The sequence below is a fragment of the Geotrypetes seraphini genome, chromosome 5 (assembly GCF_902459505.1).
Source record: "Geotrypetes seraphini chromosome 5, aGeoSer1.1, whole genome shotgun sequence".
Classification (NCBI taxonomy): domain Eukaryota; kingdom Metazoa; phylum Chordata; class Amphibia; order Gymnophiona; family Dermophiidae; genus Geotrypetes; species Geotrypetes seraphini.
In genome coordinates, this window is record NC_047088.1 from 92,990,740 (window position 1) to 93,015,578 (window position 24,839).

General features: G+C 41.3%; 1 protein-coding gene across 2 annotated transcripts in view; it reads right to left on the reverse strand.

Moving 5' to 3' along the window:
- ATP2A1 (ATPase sarcoplasmic/endoplasmic reticulum Ca2+ transporting 1) overlaps nt 1-24,839 on the reverse strand; it is a 114,339-nt gene that overhangs the window by 61,636 nt on the left and 27,864 nt on the right. For both annotated transcript variants that reach the window (XM_033944508.1, XM_033944509.1), the window contains exons 6-10: nt 22,155-22,235; nt 21,898-21,983; nt 19,538-19,835; nt 1,400-1,566; nt 189-277 (exon numbers count right to left, since the gene is read on the reverse strand). In XM_033944508.1, coding sequence (XP_033800399.1) covers nt 189-277; nt 1,400-1,566; nt 19,538-19,835; nt 21,898-21,983; nt 22,155-22,235 — 721 coding nt within the window. The remainder of the gene's footprint in view (nt 1-188; nt 278-1,399; nt 1,567-19,537; nt 19,836-21,897; nt 21,984-22,154; nt 22,236-24,839) is intronic.

Consider the following 24,839-nt stretch of genomic DNA (forward strand, 5'->3'; position numbering starts at 1 on the left):
ATAAACTGTAAAGACAAAGCAAAACTTTGGAGATGATGTGGGGATAGGAAGAGTCATAAAATCATATAGAAGAGAGACTGGAAAAGATGCAAGGGAACAAAAGTGCAGTTCAAGTGAGGAAATACTGCTGCAAAGATTTTCAACACTGCGGTGCTCCAATAGTTGACCATCTAAGCCTTGATACTTACACTTCTCCTTCAGGGGCATAGGTAGAGCCAGTAATTGAGAATTCATTCAGTGAACATGCATCCCCATCTACTTTGTCAAGAACAAACATCTATAGGACATAGAAGAGAGATTCCACCACTGAATACATTTTTCCCATTCAGCACTTTATTAATACAAATAAATTGACACATCAAATATAATACCACATATTCATTGCAAATGACAACTTTGATCCTATCCCTTTCCAACATTCCCCTCACTCTCCCACTGAATGCATTTAAAAGAAAATAGAAAAGTCCAGAGATCCCATCATCTATCTGTATAAAAACATCCTGCTCTGTTCCATGAAAACCCTGCTAACATCATTAAACACTGCTCTACTAGACACTCCAAAACTAACATCTCATAAATCTACACCAAACTGTCCCACTAAAGACCCCATCACCATCATCTCTTATATGTCCACCAAACAAACTGTCCCACTAGAGACTCCATTACCAATATTTCTTATATTTCTACTAACAAACGATCCTATTGGAGACCTCATCACCAATTTTTTTTAATACCTCCCCCAAACTGTAGTCCACTAGATATCCTGGTTGATAACTGGAATGCCTTCCCAAGGGAGGTGGTGGAGATGACAACAGTGATGGAATTCAAAAAGGTGTCGGATGAACACAGAAGATCTCTAATTAGAAATGAATGGTCTAAAAAACCCAAAACTTAAATGGTTGCATGTATGCTTGATGTATCAAGTGGTTCTTAGATGGCAACTCTGGCTCTGAAGAACTAAGGCCAGTACTAGGGAGACATGCACAGCCTGTGCCCCGTTTAGGGTAATTCGGTTTAGGATGGGCTGGAGAAATCTGTGATGGAAACTCCAGTAATTTTGAACATAAGGACAGAGCAAGGCAGACTTTTGCAGTCTGTGTCTTGCAAATGACAAAATGTTTTGGATAGGCTAGGATGAGTTTCAATGGCAACTCAAGTAGTTAGAACCTAAGCATAGTACTGGGCAGACATCTACTCTATATCCCAGAAAAGTCAAAGAAAGACAATTTAATCATGAATTAATGATTATGACTATTGAACAGACTAGATGGACCATTCAGGATTTCATCTGTCATCATTTACTATGTTACTATAGGTATCAATGTTCCTTCACCCTCGGTGGTCAAGACAAGAAAAGGTTATAACTGATTAAAAAATGGATGACAAGGCCTGTTCTTACCTTACAGACAGACATCTGGTTGGTGGTCAGGGTGCCAGTCTTGTCTGAGCAAATAACAGATGTGCAACCTAAGGTCTCTACTGAAGGCAGGCTTCTGACAATGGCATTCTTTTTTGCCATACGGCGGGTACCTAGAGCCAGGCAGGTGGTAATGACAGCAGGTAGACCTACAAAAAAGAGCATAATGACATTACAAACTGAAGGGTCTCTAGGGTCAGCATATTTAGTAGTCAATAGATCTGACTAGTTCATGAGATGGGCAGAGGGGTATGCAAAGGGCAATTCTATGAACTGGCACCTCAGTCTTGGTGCTCCAATACCGTCCACAACACCAATTTTATATTAGCATCTTGGTGCCAGGATTCCATTATAGAATGGTTGTGTAAGGTTGGCATTTGTGCACCCATGTGTAGGCGTGCCCTCTTATACCATGTCAGTGGTATGTAAGTTGACGCACCAAGTGATGCATGTAGTTTATAGTATTCTATAAATCAGGGGTGCCCACACTTTTTGGGCTTGCGAGCTACTTTTAAAATGACCAAGTCAAAATGATCTACCAACAATAAAAAAATTTTAAAACCCCCACAAAGCACACTGAAAGGCAGAGAAAATGTTAATTATCATTCATATTCCGGGTTTTTTTCAAAGAGGTCAAGGCAGATGACTCTATGCAATGTCATCTCAATAACAACCATACAAAAATAGACAAATATAGCCCCTCCCTTTTTACTAAACCACATAGCAGTTTTTAGCGCAGGGAGTTGCGCTGAATGCCCCACGCTGCTCTCGACGCTCATAGGCTCCCTGCGCTAAAAACCGCTATTGTGGTTTAGTAAAAGGGAGCCATAGTGCAAAATATAGACAGCAGATATAAATTCTCAAAACAGACACATTTTGATCACTAAATTGAAAATAAAATCATTTTTCCTACTTTTGTTTGATGATTTCATGAGTCTCTGGTTGCACTTTCTTCTTCTGACTTCTTCTCACTTCACTCTGGCTGCACTTCTTCTGACATCTTCTGATTTCAGCCCACTCCTTCTTTCAGCCTCCTATATGCTTTCTCTCTTCCATACCTCATTCTCTCCCCCAACTTTTTCTTTCTTTCTCCCTGCCTCCTGTTCTTTCTTTCTCTCTCTCTCTCCATGCCCACTTTCTTTCTGTCTCCCTGCTTGCCCCCTTTGTTTCTTTCTCCCTGCCCTCCCCCAAGCCACTAGGTTTGCCGTCGCCACCGGGGAACAGGCCTCCAAGCCACCGCCCCCCAAGCTCTGCATGCAGAAGCCTTGCACTGACCAGCATTCTGCTCCCCTTCAATTCTTACATCGGAGAGGAAGTTCCGGGCCAGCCAGGCAGCGATTGGCTGGCCCAGAAATTCCTCTCCGATGTAAGAATTGATGTCGGGGAGAGGAATGCTGGTCAGCGTTAGGCTTCTGCAGGCCCAAATCTCTAGATCCCCAGGGCCGAGGAAAAGAAAAGAAAAAAAGCCAGTCTTCCATGAGAGCCGTTCCAGTCTCTTTTTAGCAGGACACTCAACTTCACATTTTCAGGCTCAAGACGTCAGAGCAGCAGCAGCAGCTCCAGCATTTTTGGGCAGAGCACCTCCTGCTCCCGACCGCCTTTCTCCAGTCTGGCTTGTCAATTCCGCCAGGGGCAGCCGGCGCTCAGCTCTCAAGGGTCGTGACTTCCCTAGACCTCCCTCCCGCCTTCTCCCGAAGGAAGTGACTTCATCCCCCAGTCGGAAGACGCAGTCGGGCAGGAAGGGCGCAGCAAGAATGAGTGTGCGTGGGGAACCTTGGGGAGATTCCGGTGGGGAACCTTGGGGAGAGGAAGGCTGATCGGCTGGCCGATTGGAACGGCAACACGAGATCGACTGGCGTTGCCTTCCCGATCGACCGGTCGATCGCGATCAACGTGTTGGGCACCCCTGCTATAAATGATGTACCTACCGTGAAGACATGCCCATGGTCTGCCTATGCTCAGCCCATGTGTATGCCCTCTTTGCAGATAGTTATTATAAGGCTCATTTTCAAAAAAGAAAGACGTCCAAGACACAGCATAAACCAGCACGTGGATGTTTTAATCACCAAAACGTCCCAAGTGCTGAATTTCAAAACTTACTTCCTAAACGTTTTGCTAGACTTTTTGTCTGCATTGCATCCAAAGTTCAAGGGGGCATATTGGAGGCATGTTATGGGTAGGTCTAGAGCATGCTCAGCACTTGGATGTCTTCTGGCGATTATCGAACATTTACCAAGACATCCAGGACCCCATTTAGACATCTGGAGCTAGTCCTGTTTTAAAAACATCTGAGGGCCAAGCTGACCACTAAAGGCATGACCTCCCCCCCCCCACTCCCCCAGTGGTCACTGACTCATTCCCACCCCCCAGCTATCTGAATGAAACTGTATATACTTGTCTCTATAACAGCAGCACCTGATTTGGGACATCCTAGAAGAGTAGCAAGCGGATATCTGGAGTAACCTGCTGGGAAGTGTAGTGAGCCATAGAGAGGGGGGTCCAAGCCCATATCCCACTCTAACCACTACATTTATGGTGGAAACTGTGAGCCCACCAAAATCCTACTGTACTGCTATATAGGTGACATCTGAAGCCATAAGGGCTATTGGGGTGGTAGACAAATGGGAATAGTTTTGAGAGAGTTTTGGAGAGCTCACCATACATTATACGGGGCTTATGGTGAGATGTACACCTGGTACCCCTGGCATGTCTGTTTGGACAGTGTAGTATAAATGGTGGCCTAATGACATCCAAATGGTTTAGTTTTGGACGTTTTTAATTTGGATTTTTTTGTTTTTGAAAATGGCCAAAAAGTTAGACGTCCTAAGGGCCAAAATATCTAAATAGATCATATTCCCAAAAAAAGATAGATGTCTAGCAGTTTTGAACATGGACATTTTCTCCATCTAATTTTTGGACACACTTCTCAAGATGTCCAAATTGGATATAGATGTACTATCAAAAATGGTCCTCTACGGTACTTAAACACTACCTCATAACTGGCACCTTTCACATATGTATTGAAGATGTCAGTGGTCACGAGTATTATGGTCTGACCATTATTTATTAAAATTTAATATTAAATGGAAACAAGCTGGTTCCTGTGACCTTTAAATCAAGTTATAAAGTCAAGCTAAAACAAGAATACAGGATCGTAGCAGAGGAAAGACAGAACAAAGTACTTTTTGGAAAAAAAGTTGATACTCACTATACTTTAAGGGGTCCTTTTATCAAGCTGTGGTAGGGGGTTTAACGAGCGTAATACCGCGTGTTAAACCGCCTGCCGCGCCAGCTGCTAATGCCTACATTGAGCAGGCGTTAGTTTTTTGGCTGGCTGCGGGGTTAGTGCGTGATGAAATGTCTGACGCGCTAACCCCGCTAGCGCGGCTTGATAAAAGGAACCCTAAATCCATCTATAGAGCAACAGGGAATAGAAGGCTGGAATATAGTCAGTTAAAAAAAAATATCTTAGATATGATTGCTCCAGTTCAGGTTAAATGGACATCATGAAATCTAGATTAAGTAGCATAATGGGGAATTACTAAACTTGAAACAATGCTGTAGGAAATTGGAAACATTGTGGTAAAAGGATAGCTCTGAAATTAATAAAGGCAATTGGAGAAGGGCTGTTCCTGCATACAAAATCAGAATAATTGAAACTAAGAGTTATCTTAATGGATTAATAGGTAATGATTTTTTAAATATGAAGAGGCTTTTTTTCTGTAGTAAATTCTTTATGAGGGGGTGCTGAGAAGGTCTCAGCCCAACCAACCAACTTCCTAAATTCTGAGCGTTATTTGCCACGTTAGCTGAAAAAGAGTGTAATCTTATTTTGTTAAGTGCCAATTTGCAGAAATAAAATTCTATGTTTTTGAGCCATATCCACATCATCTCTTCTTGGTTGGTCTGAGAACCTTTCAGCACTACCTTGTATTTGATACAGAAGAAGTAACCTCTATATAGCACAGTTACTTACCGTAACAGGTGCTATCCAGGGACAGAAGGCAGATATTCTCATCCACATCAAGTGTACTGTCACTTTAAGCTTTTAGAAAAGCTTTGAGACTGCCTGCACCGTGCATGCTCGAAGCTGGCTCACGAGGTCATCAGTTCTATGCCCAAGTGAAGAAGCCAACTAGGGGAGGTGGGCAGGTTGTGAGAATATCTGCCTGCTGTCCCTGGATAACAATTGTTACAGTAAGTAACTGTGGTTTATCCTTAGACAAGCAGGCAGCATATTCTTACATGTGGGACTCCCTTGCTTTTTAGTAAAGCAATGGAGGGAGAGTTGGCCTCTAAGGAAACATAAACTTGTTGCCTCACAAGAAAATCAGGTATACTGTCTGATACAAGGAGGCGGAGACAAAGGAAGGAAATAAATAAAGACATCAGAAAAACCTTGTCCTCAACAAGAGGAAAAAGGGGGAGAACCCAAGGAAAACCATATGAATGGAGGCTGTAAAATAATAGACTACTTCAAAGCGGCAGGAGAATCCAAGGAGAGACAAGGGAACAAGGGAGATGCCATAAAGATTCAAGAAGAAAAGAATAAATGGAAACTGGCCAAAGTGCATATAAGGACGACCAGATCAAAAAAGATCAGTTGAAACCCCTTATGTCTCAGATAGACAGAGGTGGGTAGTGAAAGGGAATTTTGCTAAGTAAAATGAAAGCATGGTTCCTGTTGAATAGAATAGTGTCATAGGAAAAAAGGAAAAAATAGCCAGTAAGCAGAGAAAATCATTACAATGGATTATAGAATGTAAAGGAAAGAAATAGTGGCAGGCAAGGGTAAAGCCACAAGTTAAAAATGCACCCCTTAAGGGCTGTGACAAAGCTCTGGTACATCTTGACAGTTGAAAAGAGCCAGTGCAAGAAGAGCAAAAAAAAGAAGTACTTAAAAAAGGGGAAACCAACAAAGAAGCTTAGTAAAGAAATAGAGAACGGGGAATGGAAATGTTGGATATCCCTATAAAGAAGGAAAACTAAGAGAGGGATATGCAAATTTATATGCAGAAACTGGCCTCATCTTCTACTGAAAGAAGAGGAGAGTAGTGAGCTCAGAAACTTGAGAATCAAGTAAGAGATATAGGACCTTTTCCTAAGTAAAGGAAGGAATGGTGGAAAAAGAGCTACCATGAATCTGGATAAGTACAGTAAGAAAAAATACATGTACCAATGGAAGTGAACTGTAGCATGATTGGAGGATAGTTCCATTGTGTTCCCATTTTTTCCTTTTCTCTTTTTTTTCCCCCGATATGATTATAGAAAAATGAAACAGTAAAGGCTAGCCTATTAAAGGAACTGCTTGATACCAAATTATTAAAGTGTACTCCTGAACAAAGAGATATCAACTAAAGGTGATAGAACACCATAGAGTTGAGGCTGACCAAATATAATGGAAAGAGGCAATGTGCCTGTAAGTTAGAGTTGCTTCATAGGACTTTATTGAGAAGCAAAAGAAGTAGACAGGGCTACAAAAAGTGGTCCCTGAACCAATAGAGAGAAATAGAGTAACCGTGCAACTAGGAAGATAAAGTATTGTTGCACAGATAATATGTGATTAAGAGAAACTCTGAAAGAAAAGATAGAAGGGCTGGTGATGGAACGGAAAGTTCAGTAACCTAGCGGAAAAGAATCATAGACTCAGTAGGAGGCATTATTTTTGCATTGTAGCAACACAAGCCAGAGAAATGATGAAAAGCATATACTACTGGAAACTATGGGCTCCTTTTACGAAGGCACGTTAGTGGCTTAATGCACAGAATAGCGCACGCTAAACTGCTGGCCATGTTAGGCGCTACCACCTCTTCTTGAGCAGGCGGTAGTTTTCTGGCTAGCACGGGGGTTAGCACGTGATTAAAAGTCACGCGTGATAAAGCCGCTAATGCGGCTTCGTAAAAGGAGCCCTATATTTCCAGCTGAAAAGATATAATGGAACTACGTATTAGAGAATGACACGGTGGCTTTTACCCGTGGCTAGCCGCGACTAGCTGTGTGTAATACGCCAAAATGGTGCGGGGAGGAAGTGCTCACTGCGGGCACAGGGACAAGGCTATCCACTGCCACGTGAAGTGGTGAATGGCCTTGTCTCCGCAGTTAAGGGAAGGAATGCACACGGTCACCGATCGCGCGTAGCACCCTCCCTCCTTCCTACCTACCGAATCTATCTCCCTCCCTCCCCCTTACCTTCGCGGTGCATTGCGGTGTTAGTAAAGTAACTTGCTCAAACCGGCCGAGCCTGCTTGCAGTCGCATGTGTGTGGGTGGAAGCTTCTCCTCTGATGCAACTTCCGGTTGCGTCAGAGGAGAAGCTTCCGCAGAAAGTGGGTAGAAGGAATTGAATGAGAAGATGAGGAAAGCAGAAACCAGACAACAAAGGTAGAAAAAAAAAAATTCTATTTATTTCCTTTTTTTTTTTTTTTTTTTGCTTTAGGATAAAGTGTAGTATAATAGTTGTGTTGATAAAAATTTATAAACAAAGCCCTGCCAGCTGAACATCTCTTTCTCTAATTCAGCAGCCAGAACTTTGATTTATAAGGAAGGCATAAACTAAATATTGCAGTACTGAGACTTGTATGGACGCTGCGGGGATAGTAGTCGCGGGGATGGGGCAGGGACAGTGGTCATGGGGATGGAGATGGGGCGGAGACAGTGGTCGTGGGGATGGGGCTGTGAAGGGGACAAGTGGAAAAAACCACGTATAAGTGGAAAAAAAAACAGACATACTGTCATGGTGGAATGAAAATGATAGTACCACGCAAATAAATACACACAGTCGAGTTTGGAACCCTGAAGAGGGAGCACATAACAACTACTGCTCTCCTGCTGCCCTCTTCAGGCTCCCCCATGAAAAACCGTATTCGCGTTTTTTTGAGATTCGCGGGGGTTCCTGGAACGGAACCCCCGTGAATATCGGGGGAGTACTGTAAGTGGAATATAACTTGGGAGAAGGAGAAGTGGTTGCAGCGAGCTACAAAACCAACATCACAGGATATGAATGGTAGTGTTGTCAGAGAACTGAGATAGATTCTGGAAGTCAGTGTACCATAGTCAACAGCAGGCCATTTTGAATTGTGCAGCTGTGAAGAGAGTCTACATGCTTCCAGTCTTAGTCAGGAGGGGAGCCCTGTTTCTTGTGAGCCACAGAGAATGACGTAAAGTTAGGAACATAGATAAACATAACTCATTAGCGAGGTAGAGACTTGGAACCGATGATAAAGCTGAAGATGGAGTTGAACCAGGGTTGGTCTACAGATTCCTGTACGTGACCACTGAGCAAAGGTTCAGACGTGCACTCTTGTCTCTTGTGTCTGCTCTCAGATATACTCCACAGCAGTATGACATTTAGAAAAACGGATACTTGATATGTTATTGTAAAATGAGATAAATAAATAATAAAAAAAAAATAAAGAAAAACAGTAAAGCTCTGAAGGGAGAGCGATATATACATTGGAATAGAAAAGAAAATGTTTAACAAAGGTATGTCCTTTTTTAAAAAAAAATTCTTTTTATTCAAGTTTTGCAAAATACAACCCAAACAGAGAAAACACAATGACAAGTGAATATACAAGCAGTGCAATTGTTTCCCACCCCCCACCCTTCCCCCTTGAGAACAGCCACCCAAAAAAACCTTAAACCATGATGAGTGTGTCAATTCAAAAATATGCTTCTGGCAGTTGAAGATAGCTTTGAACAAAATGGCAACCAACACCAGATAATCAACGTGCCCAATTTAGAGTCCATATCTGAGATTGCCTGGCGCTCATACCCCACCAGTTGTATCATTTGAGTGCACCAATGCGCTATCGTTGGAGTATGAAGTGACAACCAGCACTGCAAAATAGTTTTTATACCCATGAAAGGTACGTTCTTTTTAGTATAAGTATTGTAGAGATCCATAATGGGTTCCGAAAGAAATGAGTTATGTTCATGGTCCAGCCCAGTTCATAGTTCCAAAAGATATGAGATATGTTCATAGTCCAGCCCAGCTAGTAGCAAACGTTCCAGAATGGGTGAGGAAAAGTTTAAGAACAGGTCTATAATTATAAAGGTAGACTTTAGTGAAGGCAGAGAAAGCCAGAAAAAGATAAACTCATCCTAAATAGGATATGTACTGGCCTCCTCCTCCTATACAGCCAGTCCCAAGCCTCCAAGGTCTTTAAGAAGTAGATGGAGGTTAATCTTGACATTGTCCTTTTGACATTAGTAAATAGGCAGTAGGGTAAGATATTCCAAAATAAATAGTGTGAATATCTCCTGGACTACTTTATGAGCATTGATAGTACAGTGGTAGATATTCTGTGTTGAAGAACCTGGCTGATCCTGCTGAGGGAATATAATGAGTGAACCATCTTATATAGTATTCTCCATCTTCAAGGCTCAGCGGAGATTTTGGATGAAAGAAACAGTCAAGCAAAGAAATGTGATCCACTTTAAAGGCTCTACACTGATAGTGGATCTCTCTGGCAAATGGAAAAAATGTGGGAGGTGATCCAACTTAGCAGGCTTTACACCCAGATTGGATCCCTCTGTCATAGTCCTGGTACTGTAATAAGTAGAGTTGGTGTGATGGGTGGGATAGACGATCATCCTATCTCATTCTACACTCTTGATAGAGTTAGTATGATGTAGTGACAAACAGAAGAGTCGTGCCATGTTTAATAGGCTCTGAACCATGCAGAAAAACATGCCTTATTTACTTCATTGTGATATTGCACAAACAAGGTGATTCCCACCTTACAGGCTCTATACCCATGGTGGATCCCTCCAATAGTACTCAGTAGTGCTGTCAATGCTAGTATGTGCAGTGGAAACAATGAGTAAAAGTCCCAGTTTCAAAGTGTAGATTATGGAGAAATCGATGATCCAGCTCAGGACGATCAGTATGCCCAGCTGGAAGTTGGAAACTCAGTTGAGGGTCGAAAAGAGTCAATCGTGCTGGAAGCAATAGTAAGAGAAGAGGGGTCTACCAGCTCTTAAAGAGCACATCCTGAAGGAAAGTACAGAGGGAAGTTAAAAAGTTTTGTAGGAAGCTCATCGTAATTTAAGGAATCAAGGATCCATGTCTGGGTTTAGTATCTGACTCCAATTTGAGAGTTAGAGCTTTTTCATATACGAGATGCTACCTAAAAGTTCAGGGGATTCAATTGTAAAAAAAATTGCTTACCGCAACTCCCAGTTTCCACCAACTCCTTCGAAGTAGTCCCCTTGAGACTGTATACAGTGATCCCAGCATTTTTCCCATGAGTCCATGCATCTATGGAAGTCATCTTGAGTGAGTACCTTGAGGACCTCCTGCGAGTCTGCCTGGATCTCTTCAATCATGTTAAAACGGCGCCCTTTCAGTCATAATTTCATTTTGGGGAATAGGAAAAAATCACAGGGAACAAGGTCAGGTGAATAGGGAGGGTGTGTAACCACTGTAATGTTGAACAATGAGTGATGTCTGAGCGAGGCGTTGTTATGGTGGAGCAACTAATTTTTGTTTTTCCACGTCTGAGCGTTTGTGCCAAATGCTCTCACTCAACCGCTTTAAAACTTCACAGTAAAACTGACCATTGACGGTTTGACCTGGAGGTAAGAATTCCTTGTGAACTAGTCCTTGAATGTAAAAAAAAAATACCTATCACCATCAACTTGACATGGCTGTGCACTTGATGTGCTTTTTTTGGTCACGGTGATTGTGGCGACTTCCACTGCAATGACTGCTGCTTAGTCTGTGGATCATAACCGTAAACCCATGATTCATCACCAGTTATGATACGGGAGATGAAGTTGGGGTCATCTCTGACTTGTTTGATTTCCAAAGAGACAGAAACACAATGGGCCTTCTTTTCACCGGTTAGCAGTCTTGGCACAAATTTTGCAGAAATGCATCTCATGTTCAATTTGTCTGACAAAATTTGTTGAACTGTCCCGTATGACTATCCTACTATCTCACAAACTTTGTGGATAGTTTGCATACAATCTGCAAAGATAATCTCACAAACTTTTGCTATGGTTTCCAGTGTTGAGCTTGTTGACGGTTGTCCGGAACAGTCATTGTCGTGGACAGATGTTCATCCGTCCTTGAAGCGTTTGTACCAAAGAAAGGTTTTGCTTTGGCACATGGCATTATCTCTAAAGGCTTCCTAGTGCATACGATGGGTTTCTGTAGCAGTTTTTTAAAGTTTGAAACAAAATTTGATGCAGATTCTTTGCTCAGTACAATCCGTCATATCGAAATCTGCCAAGTCACTAAAACACAACCTTACAAAATTGTTCAGAACAAAACAACACGATCACTCAGCTGCACGCCCATTGGCACACTGATTCAGAAAGCATATTGCTAGACACCTCTAGCAGCAGGAGGGCATACTATATCCAGTTTGTGTGCGCTGTTTGCATTCCCCGAACTTTTGGGTAGCACCTCATATACAGAAGAGAAAAGGAGGAGGAGATGATTGAAAGGATTTCATAGGATTCTGTAGCAGATAATGTAGGCTCATACTCAGTTGTCGGTAGTGTGAGTGAAGACAGGTCATAATCCATATCTGGTACCTCAGAAGATTCTGAATTGAGAAGCGTAGAGGAGTACTCTTTGGAGACAAAGATGAGAGATGGATTATACCACTAAGTCGGTCCATTCTGTTAGGATCAAAAGAGAGGAACAGTTGAGGTGAAGGCCTGTGTGGTTTAGTCCTTTGTATGTAGTAAGCCAAAGCACGCTTAGAGTCCAATGTATGAAGAGCTGTGTCTCCAGGATGAGAATGTAGCTTTGTGAAAAAAATTTGGCAACATGCACAGTGAGGAATCAACTCTGAAATGTTTCACAGCAGAGAACAGGAGTGGTTTGCCATTGCCTTCTCACGTGCCGTGTGTGGTTCCACTGTGTTACTGCTGCCCAACATGTCAGTTGGTAGCACTGGATCAATGACATCCAGGGGAAGGAAAATCAGTATCATAATGATGGCTCCTTGTCATTAGATCTCGATGGTCAACAATGCTTTGATGAAATAATTGGAGTCAGTACCTGTGAGCTGGTACTGAGGGATTTACAACTTGAAAAATGTCATCGAAATCTCTCTTGAAGAATTCCTTCAATTGATTTCAGAAGAAGTACACTGGTACCATTGGCTCATCCACTGCTACCATCGATGCTGTCGAAGTTAACTCAATGCATCATAGTCCTATGACGTCGAACACAGTGAATAGAAGCTCCGGTACCATATGACATCAAGTCAGTACCATGTGTGCAGTAGGGTGTCGAAGCGTCAATACCTGAAAAGGCAACACGCTTCAGAATTGACAGCCTGCATCAAGAAAAGATGGCACTGTAATAGGCATACATTGAGAGACTAGATGCTGAAAATGTCCACAACACTGAGGAAGATCTCAATGTATGAAGAGGAGGCACCGGTACCACATGCTGCTAGATGGTACTGTAGGTGCAGCAGGAGTCAAAGCGTGGTTGCCTCAATAGGCGATGCGCTTTAGAAATGACAACCTGAATCCAAGAACGATGGCGTCGATGAGAGGCATGCATCAAGACACTCGATGCTAGAAATGCCAATGATGCAATTCAATGTCAATGTTCACTGGTACCAACCGGGATCAGTACCACAGAAAAGTCCAAGTTGCTGGAAATCCAACTCCAGGCCTAAGATTTCCTAAAAAGAAATAATATGTAAAAATAAGAAAAAACATTCTGTTAGTTTGTTGTTTTGGGGTTTTCTTGGATATTTTGGGTTTTTTAGCCCCGGACTCAGAACCAGCAGGAGAGGACAATACCAAGATGGAGTAAAAGGAAGGCTGAAAAGCCATTGATGCTGTCGGCAGGAGCAAAGGCTTTAAAATTGCCTAAAGGCCCCTTCACACCGAAAATTATATTTATTATTATTGTTCTCAGAAAATAAACAATGGACAAATAAGGAAAATAGCAGTAAAAAATGAAAAAAATAAAAGAAGCGGGAAGGCAAACTCAAAGGAACGAAATTCAGATACATTTTCTTCATTCTGTGTAAAACGAAAAACTGATGATCTCGCGAGCCGGCATCAGGCGGGAAGCCACTCGTGCATGCGCTGTGCGGGCAGTCTCAAAGCTTTGCTAAAAGCACAAAGTGACAATACACTGTACCACTGTCCATACCGGACTCCGTGGATGACATGAGCCCCACATATGAGAATATGCTGCTTGCTTGTCTAAGGATAACATCTGTTATTTTACCCTCTTCTGAATAATTAGCACAGTTTTTTTTAGAGAGAAAAAGTTTCTGAAATAAGATCTTGGTTTGATAGAAACAACAAGGAATGTTTACCGTTTTCAATTTCCTCTATGGATGGTACAATACAAGCTGATCAGAATATTTTTAGATCAGTCAAGTGGGAAGAGTTAAATCAGTTAATCAAGAGATTTCTAAGTCACACTGGGCTCATTTTCAAAAAAGAAAACCATCCAAAAAGTGGCATCAAGGGGCAGATGGGACATTTTTCTTTTCAAATTTTCCAAATCGCTATTTTTGAAACCCATTTTGTAGATGGTTTTCTATGCTGTTCATCTGCAGTTTGTCTAAATCTCAAGAGGGCATGTTTGAAGACATGGTTTGGGTGGGACTAGGGTGGGTTTATGATTTGGATGTTTTTATGCAATAATAGAATACTTTAGAATATGTCCAGGACACAATTTAGACGTTTGAGGCTAGACCTGTTTCAATAATGAATAAATGCCCAAACGGTACCCAAACTGAGCAGATGATTACAGGAGGGATTAAGGCATTACCCCTTCACACTCCTCCAGAGGTCACTGACCCGCTCCCATCTTCCAAAGATGTGAATGAAACAGTATGACAACTTCAGATGTTATGGCCAGTCCTATTAAAGCAGCAAGTTTGTGCTGGAACATGTGAGCCTTCCAAAACCCACCCAAAACCTACTATACCTACATACAAGTGTAGGTGATACCTGCAGGCATAAGGGATATTGTTGTGGAGTACAGTAGGATCCAGTAGGTTTTGAGTGGATTTTGAAGGGTTCACCATACAATATAAGAGGGATATGATGAGATGTGTACCTTGGACTTGTTTTATATACAGTTCTCTGCAGTGCCCCAAAGGGTACCGCACTCTCTGATGGGATGTCTGTGTGTCCAGACAACTGAAAATGCTGACCCTTCTACAATCCAATGATTTCTTTTGTATGTGTTTCTTTTGGATTTTTTTTTTTTTAATAGTTCAAGAAGATCAATGCACTGTGCACAAACACATCTAAGAAATGTCAATTTTTGAAATAAAAAGATAGATGATTTTCTGTTTAGAAAATGGTCACTTTTGCTACTGGATTTTTTTAACGTTCGCAAAACATCCAAAATTGGATGTAGACGTCATATCGAAAATGCCCCTCCACATCAACTAGATGATTGCTCAGCTCAGTTTATGAAAACTGTCTCTCCTAGTTTTCAGATTAGAATACTTGAAAGGGTTAATATGTCTTTATCTTCTGGTATGTTCCCTGATTCCCTGGGTTATATTATTCTAACCCCCATATGAAAGAATAAGAAAAATTCTCAGACAATAGTTACAAACAGATCTTGTACTGTAAAGGTGAAGGGAGTCTTTTCAGACAAATGGTCAGCTGTGTGCAGTGTACAGCATGGATCACCGCTATCCCCTATTCTCTTTAATATCCTTATGTTTTCACTGAGATTCCAGTTAGAAAAATCAGACTTCAGGATATTCATATAGGCTGATGACTTTACTGTGTTAATTCAAATGTTCACAGATATAGCAGAGATTAAACTGAAAATAGAGAGATGTTTTTCTATAATTTCCAATTGGATGTTTATTCATTATTTGAAACTAAATAGTTATAAAAACAAATTTCTTTTGATTGGAACTAATGAAGATAATACATGAACTAATGAAGATAATACATTTCATAACTAATGAAACTAATGAAGATAATACATTTCAATCTCCCTTCATCCACACAAACTCATGAGAAAGGCCATCAGTTAGACTTGGTATCTATGTCCTCAAAAGAAATCCTAAATCCCACTATTTCTATATCCGACGGCTTCTGGTACCACAACATCTGGTCCGATCACTTCACCTACTACTTTAACTTAATCTGGAATCAACCAAAAGAAAAAACTCACCCAAAGATAAAAATAAAAGAACATCTCACAAGGGGCCACATCAACCCAGAGGAATACTGGGCACACTACGAATCGCGCGAGGAGATAAATGAAGGGGATGAGTTCTGGGAACAGTGGACAAAAACAAGCACATCCATCTTAGATAAAATAGCCCCTAAACGAAACAGAACAAAACGCTCAAATAAATATAATAAATGGTTCGACTCAGAACTATTAAAAATGAAACAATCAGTAAGATGACTAGAAAGGATCTGGAATAAAACGGGAGAAATACCAGACCGGAACAACTGGAGATCCAACATAAAGGACTACAAACAACTGATAAAAGAAAAACGAAAAACATTCTACTCATCCAAAATACACACATCCAACACGAGTTCAAAAGGAATCAACACTAAAGAACTGTTTAACCTGGTCACAAATTTATTTGATACCACACGCCACAATCAATCCATGCACGACACAAAACTCCCATCAGCAGACGATCTAGCACAACACTTTGACTCAAAAATTGTGAACCTAAGGAACACATGCCCAACAAACAACACACATGCACATCAAATAGCCAACACACATGAAAATGAAATACCAGTGGATATGTTTTGGAACTCATTTCAAGATCCAGAATGGAATAACTTCATAAAACTCTATAACAAATATACTAAATCACACTGCATTCTAGATCCCTGTCCCCCCAACATTATGAAAGCAGCTCCTTTAGACTTTAAACTAACACTATGGAGCTGTATAACCAATAAGTTCAAAAACGGAAAATTCCTAACGAATAACGGTCACATAATAATCACCCCAATTCCAAAAAATCGCAAACATTCCCTAACATCAGTAACCAACTACAGACTGGTAGCGTCCATTCCATTCTTCGTAAAAATAATGGAAGGTTTAGTACATACCCAATTGATGGACTACCTTGATCAGTTTTCTCTACTACACGAAACCCAGTCCAGCTTCAGACCTCTGTTTAGCACTGAGACGGTGATAGCAGCAATCCTAGAACACTTACGCAACCTATTCACCAAGGGCCATAACGCCTTAATCATGCAATTTGACATGAGCTCGGCCTTCGACTTGGTGGACCACAAAAAATTACTACAATGTTTAGACGCAATCGGCATTGGAGGTGAGGTACTTGACTGGTTCCGAGGATTCCTTACGGCCCGCACCTATCAGGTACGCTTCAACGGCAACCTCTCTAAAACATGGAGAAACCCATCAGGCGTTCCACAGGGGTCCCCATTATCCCCTCTACTCTTCAACGTCTATATATCATCATTAGGCATGCAGCTGGCCCAGCGAGGTATAAAAGTATTCAGTTACGCGGATGACTTTACAATCATTATCCCGTTTATTACGTCTCCCTCCGAAATCACCCCCACAGCAACAGAAGCGCTAAACCTGATGGAACAATGGACCACAGAATTCAAACTCAAGCTCAATTCAGATAAAACTAAATTCTTTATAGCCTCGCCACACCCACATATCACGACAAAATCACTACGCATTAACAAACTCAACTACCCTATTCAACCAACAATGAAGGTCCTGGGGGTAATACTGGACCAAGGTCTAACTATGAAAGACCATGTAGACTCCCTAGTCAGAAAAGGATTTTTTACTCTCTGGAAACTTAGGTCCATTAGAGCATACTTCGACACCTCAGCATTCAGAATTCTGGTACAATCCCTAATACTAAGCCACCTTGATTATTGCAACATTACCCATCTGGCAATCTCTAGGAAACAAATGCAGAGACTACAATTTATACAAAATGCAGCAGTCAGGTTGATCTTCGGGTTGAAGAAGTCCGATCACATAACCCCTTCCTACCGACTCCTGCACTGGCTGCCAATGGAGGCTCGCACGAAGTTCAAGCTAGGATGTCTCTGCTTTAAGGTATTATCAGGCCTAGCCCCTAAATATATAATAGACCTCTTCTCATTCCCAACTAACAGACATGAGAGAAGCACACACCTGAAATTCGTTTCCCCACCGGCTAGAGGATGCAGATTTTAAGAATAAATGGGACGCCCATGTGGGATCCCTAAGAGGGTCAGGGCAAAACACTAGCTAATCTTAAGGGGAGGGTCTATAGTGGGCAGACTTGATGGGCCTTGGCCCTTTTCTGCCGTCATCTTTCTATGTTTCTATGTTTCTATGATATAAGAGACATCATCAACAACTTCTATCGTACCAAGCAGCCTTATGGGGCAAAGACCTAGGAAAACTAATCACACACTCAAACAACTATAGCGAATTTAGGAAACACCTAAAAACATACCTGTTCATGAATTACATTGGTAACGAATAAGGACAATAGCCCCCTTCGTAATCCCACCCATATCTGATCTTGCAAACTGTTAACCTCTAATCTCTAAACTATGAATGTTCCAATCAATTTATGAAACATTTCTAACTCATTGTAAATAGCACGGAACTTCCCGGTCCAGCAGTATATAAACTGTTGTTATTATTAATGTTGTTAATATCAGATGTTCACTGTTATACTCTGTAATTCGCTGTCTGTACAGTTTCACCTCATTGTAAACCGCCTAGAAGTCGCAAGATTATTGGCGGTATATAAGAATAAAGTTATTATTATTATTATTATGAAACCTCTTTTTTTAGCAAATAATTTGAATAATAAACTGGAATCTTCATTGAAAATTCTGTGTTGCGTTCTAGATCGGATTATTACCATGGACTCTCAGGTGAATAATCTTACTAACAATTGCTTTTAGATTATGTGTATGTGTAACCTTAGAAGACTTCAAAATTATTTTCACTTGGATAATTTTCAAATTGTTATTAAAGCATTATTGTTATCAAAACTGGATTATTGCAACATCATTTAGGTTGCTCTAAATATATGTTGAGAAGGTTGCACACATTATAGAATACTGCTATCAGGTTCATTTGTTCACTTAATAAATTTGATAGGGTTGCATCATGGTATATTAAGCTGCAAACTATGTGTAGTCTTTTAAAATAACTCAAGGAACAGCTCCACCCTATATGCTAGGTTTGATTAAAATATACTTGAGGTATGGGACCCGGAATAAGTCACAATTGGCATTTCTCTCATGTGAGGACATAAAATCAAATAGGGCCCTTTCAGCTAACTTGTCAAGCTTAAATTGTAGAATATATTACCTTTACATGTGTCTGAGATGGTTAACTATGGTGCTTTTTTTTATCAAGAACATATTGTTTAATAAGCATGTGTTATTTAAATAACTAGATGTATTATTTCACTTCTCTGAGTTAGCTTGAGATGAAATTTATATTGACTTTTTAATTCCTAGAATGTTTGTTTCTAAACAGTATGACAGCTTCAGATGTTATGGCCAGTCCTATTAGAGCAGCAAGTAGGTTTATGGAGTAGCTTAGTGATCGGTGCAGCAGACTAGAGAAATGGAGATCCAGGCCCAGATCCCGCTCCAACTAGTATACATGTGCTGGAAAACATGAGCCTTCCAAAACCCACCCAAAACCTACTGTACCTACATATAGGTGATACCTGCAGGCATAAGGGCTATTGTTGTGGGGTACAGTTGGATCTAGTAAGTTAGGAGTGGGTTTTGAAGGACTCACCATACAATATAAGAGGGATTAATTAATTAATTTTGGATGGGCAGAATAGAAATTTTGGATAATGTAAGTAGTGCCAACCTCTAAGCACTACTTTTTAGAATGATACCCAATGCCTTTTACTTCTAGAACTGGTTGTGGCAAGAACCTTTCAAATTTAAGAATGGATGGTTCAGGATATAAGCCTTTCATCTCTAAGGTGGGTAATTCAATATTAACTGATGGCTTTTTACCTTTAGGTGCAATCTAAAGGAACTTGGAGTTAGGAGTATCATTACCTATTCATCTGTCTCCCAAGCAGGTCAGTTCTGCAGGTTCATCTGTGGGCATTGAAACAGATGTGTATCAAGAAAGTGAAGGAGAACAGATAGCTAAGCTTACCCTCAGGAATGGCAGCCACAGCCAAAGCAACAGCAATCTTGAAGTAGTAGATAGCACCACGGATCCAGGAGCCACCATGGATGGGGTCATTGAAGTGTCCGATATTGATCAGCCAGACAGCAACACAGATTAGGGAGATGACCTTGGAGAGCTGCTCACCAAACTCATCCAGTTTCTGTTGCAAAGGTGTCTTGTCCTGCTCTGTAGCTGCCATTTCATCACGGATCTTACCAATCTCAGTGCCCACGCCGGTGGCAATTACAACACCAACAGCTTTGCCAGCTCCAACATTGGTGCCCTGGATGGGAAAGACAAGCAGACTCTTAATAGAGTAGCATGAAGAGCTTATCTCATGGTTTGTGTGTTATATATACAAAAAAAAAAACAACAACTATATTCCAAGCCCCACCGAGATAAGATGCTGGCTGATTTGAATATATGAGATGTGTTGTATTGGAAACAAGCTAGGAAATCTGAATTGAATTTCTGAGTTTGTTTTGTTTTCAAAATGAAATAAAAGGAACAAATATATGTCATTTTTTTAACAGTTCCCTCCCCACAAACCTTGGAGAAGCCTTCCACATCTTAAATTAGCTTCCACATGATACAGTGGTCCCCAGTTATACCTATTCGGTGGGTGCAGGAGGTATAACTGAGGCACCTGCCATTTGGGGATATGGTCATAATCCAAAATGGTGCTGCCTTGGTTTAACCAGTGCCATTTTGGAATACAGCTAGGGATTGTTCCTGCCCCATGAAGAAGACCCAGAGATATAAGAAGGAGCTCCCACTAAGACCAAGAGAGGGTTGTTGTTTTTTTTTTTCATTTTTATTTGTTTAAAAAACAAATGATAAATAGATGATAAATGATTAAAATATACATGGCTGAGTCACATTATTATGACCACCACCTACCTCTGATATCAGGGACGTACACCTAATGAATGAATGCACGTGTCGCATGCAGACTTCGTAGGCATATAAGGTGGGATGTGAGCAAGTTGCCAATTTAGCAACTGTGGCTGTCATGGGGGATTTATCAGACATTGAAAAAGGCACAAGCATTGACTATCAGGCCAAGGGTATCAGTATTTCAGAAACGGCAGAGTTTGTGAACTGTTCACGGGCTGCTGTGGTTAAAGTGTACCATGAGTGGACAAATGAAACCTTTTTGATGACCCAGGTTGATTCGGGCCGATCAGCACGCTACCGTGGAGCAACTCCCTGTCCAAATGAACCAGGGAGCTTCCAGATGTGTGTCCAAAACAATTGTGCAGTGAACCCTGTTGCGAATGGGGCTCAAGAGCAAATAACTGGAGACTGCACCCATGCTCATGAGGTTTCATCACAAAAAATGGCTGCAATTTACACAGGAGTGCCAACATTGAACTTGCACCGACTAGCACAGGGTTGTCTTCTCCAATGAGTTCCATCAAACGGATGGATGTTGGCATGTCAGGCATGAAATCACTGAGAACAAACACTCAGCAATCATTGTTGGACATACACAAACTGGTGGCGGCAGCGTGTGGTCTGGGAAATGTTTTCTTGGTATGGTTTGGGTCCCTTGATACCTCTGGAAGACACTCTCAAACAATATGGATATTGTTCCATCCTTGCTGATCAAGTACACCTATACATGTTGATGGTCTTCTCTATGGCCAATGGGATCTTTCAACAGGACAATGTGACATGTCATACCATCAGAATTGATTGCGAGTGGTTCAAACAGCATGACCAAGATTTCCAGGTACTTCCCTGATCTCCAAATTCCCCAGACTTTAACCCAATTGAGGACGTTTGGGACCACCTTGATCGACGTGTTCAACAATTGGATCCACAACCATGCACCTGACAGCAACTGTAGGATGCACTGCAGTCTGCATGGCGCCAGATACCTCTAGCAACCACCCAGCATCTTATTGAGTCACTCTGTGCTGCAAGAGGTGATTATTTTGGATATTAGCAGGTGGTCATAATAATGTGACTCAAAATGTGACTCAACTGTTTAAACCAGGGATCTCAAAGTCCCTCCTTGAGGGCCGCAATCCAATCGGTTTTTCAGGATTTCCCCAATGAATATGCATTGAAAGCATGCACATAGATCTCATGCATATTCATTGGGGAAAACCTGACTGGATTGCGACCCTCAAGGAGGGACTTTGAGACCCCTGCTTTAAACAAAACAGAACAATTTCTGCCCTTTAAAACATGGAATGAAACTAGGCCTTAGTTGCAGACTGTACAATCTCAAGCCTCGAGTCATAGATGATATAATAAAATATGAACCAACCCCAGGCTGGATGGATAAAATTGAGTTCTGCTAAAATATGATTTGATGGTGGGCAAAAAGTACTTACAGAGAACAGCATGTTCTTCTTATCTTGATTTACAGCGCGTGGATCAGGAACAGACTCTGTATGTTTGATTACTGAGACAGACTCTCCTAAAGTCAGAGAGAGAAAAATAGACAGGAAGATTAAAAGAGTTAAAAAAGTTGTGTATTACTCTCATCTCTACCCTCTGAAAAATCCTAGTCTGTTGTCAGTCAGTATGGAGTGTCTGGTTACTGCTGCACTGAATCTGTATCTTCCTGTCTCCAGAACATCCCACTTACCTGTGAGGATGGACTGATCAATACGCAGGGTGGTGGATTTGATGGAGATCAGCCGAATATCTGCTGGAACCTTGTCACCAACTGGAAAGAGAGAGAATTGAGAAACGAAGGAGTGAGAGATAGGCAGAAGAATATTGCAGTGATCAATGTATTAGGTCAGAAGTAGGTGATTCCAATCCCTGAGTGCTGCAAGCTGGTCAGATTTTCAAGCTATCCTCACTGTATATGCATAAACTGCTTCTAATTTATGCAACATATATAATCATGCTTATACAGTATGGATACCCCGGAAAATTGACTAGCTTGCAGCTAGGATAAAGTGAAGGCTGGGCTGTGTAGGCTATGTTCACATCAGGCTCCTGCAACTTAAATTAAATAATACACTTTTTGTTTATTTACAACTTAAATTTTTGCAATCTTCTGTTTAGTCTGTGTTGAGGCACCAGTCAGTCCTCAGTTTTATTTCAAATTCTTTAATTTATTTGTCTGGAAAAAGAAAAACTTTAACTTCCCTTCATATTACAAGTAACTTTCTTCATGTCCTGTGATCTAAGCTTGATCTATATTTACATCTAACCTTCCTCCAGGACAACAAAAAATAAGCTTACAGCAACTGCTATTTGTGAGTTGAGTTTTTATTTTAACTACGTAACAAGGATGCAGCTCGCACCGTTACCTGTTCAACTTTTACAGCGAAGCCATCTTCAGAAAAGCAAATTTGGAAGAAGAGAGCATCAGTTTCAAAGTTGGTGGCCGAAATATAAACATCCTGCTCTATGCAGTTGATACAGCACTCATCACCAACAGCAAAGAAGACATGCTCTATCTACTGAGAAAAGTCAAAGCCGAAAGTCATAGCATGAGATTAGAAACTGGACATAAACAAGACGAAGATCATGAACATGGAAAATGAAGATTTTGAGCATGAATGCGACAGAATAGAAGTTCTAAGCTCAGACTAGATATATTCCATGTATTAAAAAAGAAGGAAGGAAGACCAAACGGCATCCAGTGTGGTTAACGAGTGAAGGGAAGGAAGCTATTAGAGCTAAAAGAGAATCCTTCAGAAAGTGGAAGAAAGATCTGACTGAAAATAATTGTAAACAACACAAGGAATGTCGAGTCAAATGCAAGGCGTTTATAAGGAAGGTGAAGAAAGACCTTGAAAAGAAAATTTTTCTGGAAGCAAAAACACACAGTAAAAACTTTTTTAAGGTATATTAAAAGCAAGAAGCTAGGAAGAGAATCAGTTGGACCGCTAGACGACCGAGAGATAAAAGGGGCTCTCAGGGAACAAGGCCATAGTGGAGAGATTAAATTAATTCTTTGCCTCAGTCCTCACCGAGGAAGATGTGGGGGGAGCTACTGGTGCCAGAAATGGGATTCAATTCTGATAAATCAGAGAAACTCAAACAAATCTCTGTAACACTGGAAAATGTAATGGGTCAATCTGACAAACTGAACAGTAGCAAATCTCCTGGACTGGATGGTATATATCCCAGAGTGCTGACAGAATTGAAAAACTAGAGAAAATATTCCTTCACACAACGTATAATTAAACTCTGGAATTTGTTGCCAGAGAATGTCGTGAAATCAGTTAGCTTAGCGGGGTTTAAGAAAGGTTTGGTTAATTTCCTAATAGAGAAGTCCATAGGCCATTATTGAGATGGCGTGGGAAAATCCATTGCTTATTCTTAGGCTAAGCAGCATAAAATCTGTTTTATCACTTTGGATCTAGCTAGGTACTTGGGACCTGGGTAGGCCACTGTTGGAAAGAGAATACTAGGCTTGATGGACCTTGGGTTTGTCCCAGTATGGCAATTCTTATGTTCTTATGTTAACCCAGTGGGAGGCTAGAATAATCTCAGTACAAATCTGCAGTACTTCCATTCCACAAGACTCCCAATATCCCTCCCCACTTCCCACTTCTTGCTCAAGGTCTCTAGTTCAGCTGCTCAACTTGATTTTATCCCCTGTAAAATCTTGAACATTATATCAGGATAAAATTTGTATTTCCCTGGAATACTACCATTCTTTCATTGTTCATTCCTTCCTAGAACCATGGGCAACATTTCAAAATGATTAGGTTTGCCAAACACAATGCAAATTACCCTCTCCTGGACACAATGAAAGTGCTTGTCCAATGTTGGAGGTCTGCACGGGAACGGGGATCGCGCGGGAATCCCCCCAACCCATGGGACTCCCACGGGGACCCCCCTCGAGCCAACAGAACTCCTACGGGGATGGAAGGCTTTGGAAACAGGGTTCGTCCATGTAATATGGACACGTCAGCCTTAGTAAAAGAGGGGGGTTTATAAGTTAATTACCTGAACAGAAAACAAAAAAAGGGTTCCACCAAAGAGATTCCACAAGGAAAACAGCAGCGCAAACACAAAAGAAACTGGAATTGATGATCCTGTCAGAAGTAATTGCTGCTTTTTATGGGGATGGGCAGGGATGGAGATAATTCCTTGCGGGGACGGGTGGGGACGGAGAGGATCCTGGTGGGGATGGGTGGGATTTCTGTCCCCGCACAACTCTCTAGCTCAGTGTCCACAGGCACCCACAGAACTAGCTCCTATACCTAGCACTAGGGTCAAATTTAAGAATATGGGATTGGAGCCCTTTTTAAAGGTTTGTTTGTTTGTTTTTTGGAAGGGGGTTGTGGCACTTTCATAATTTTAT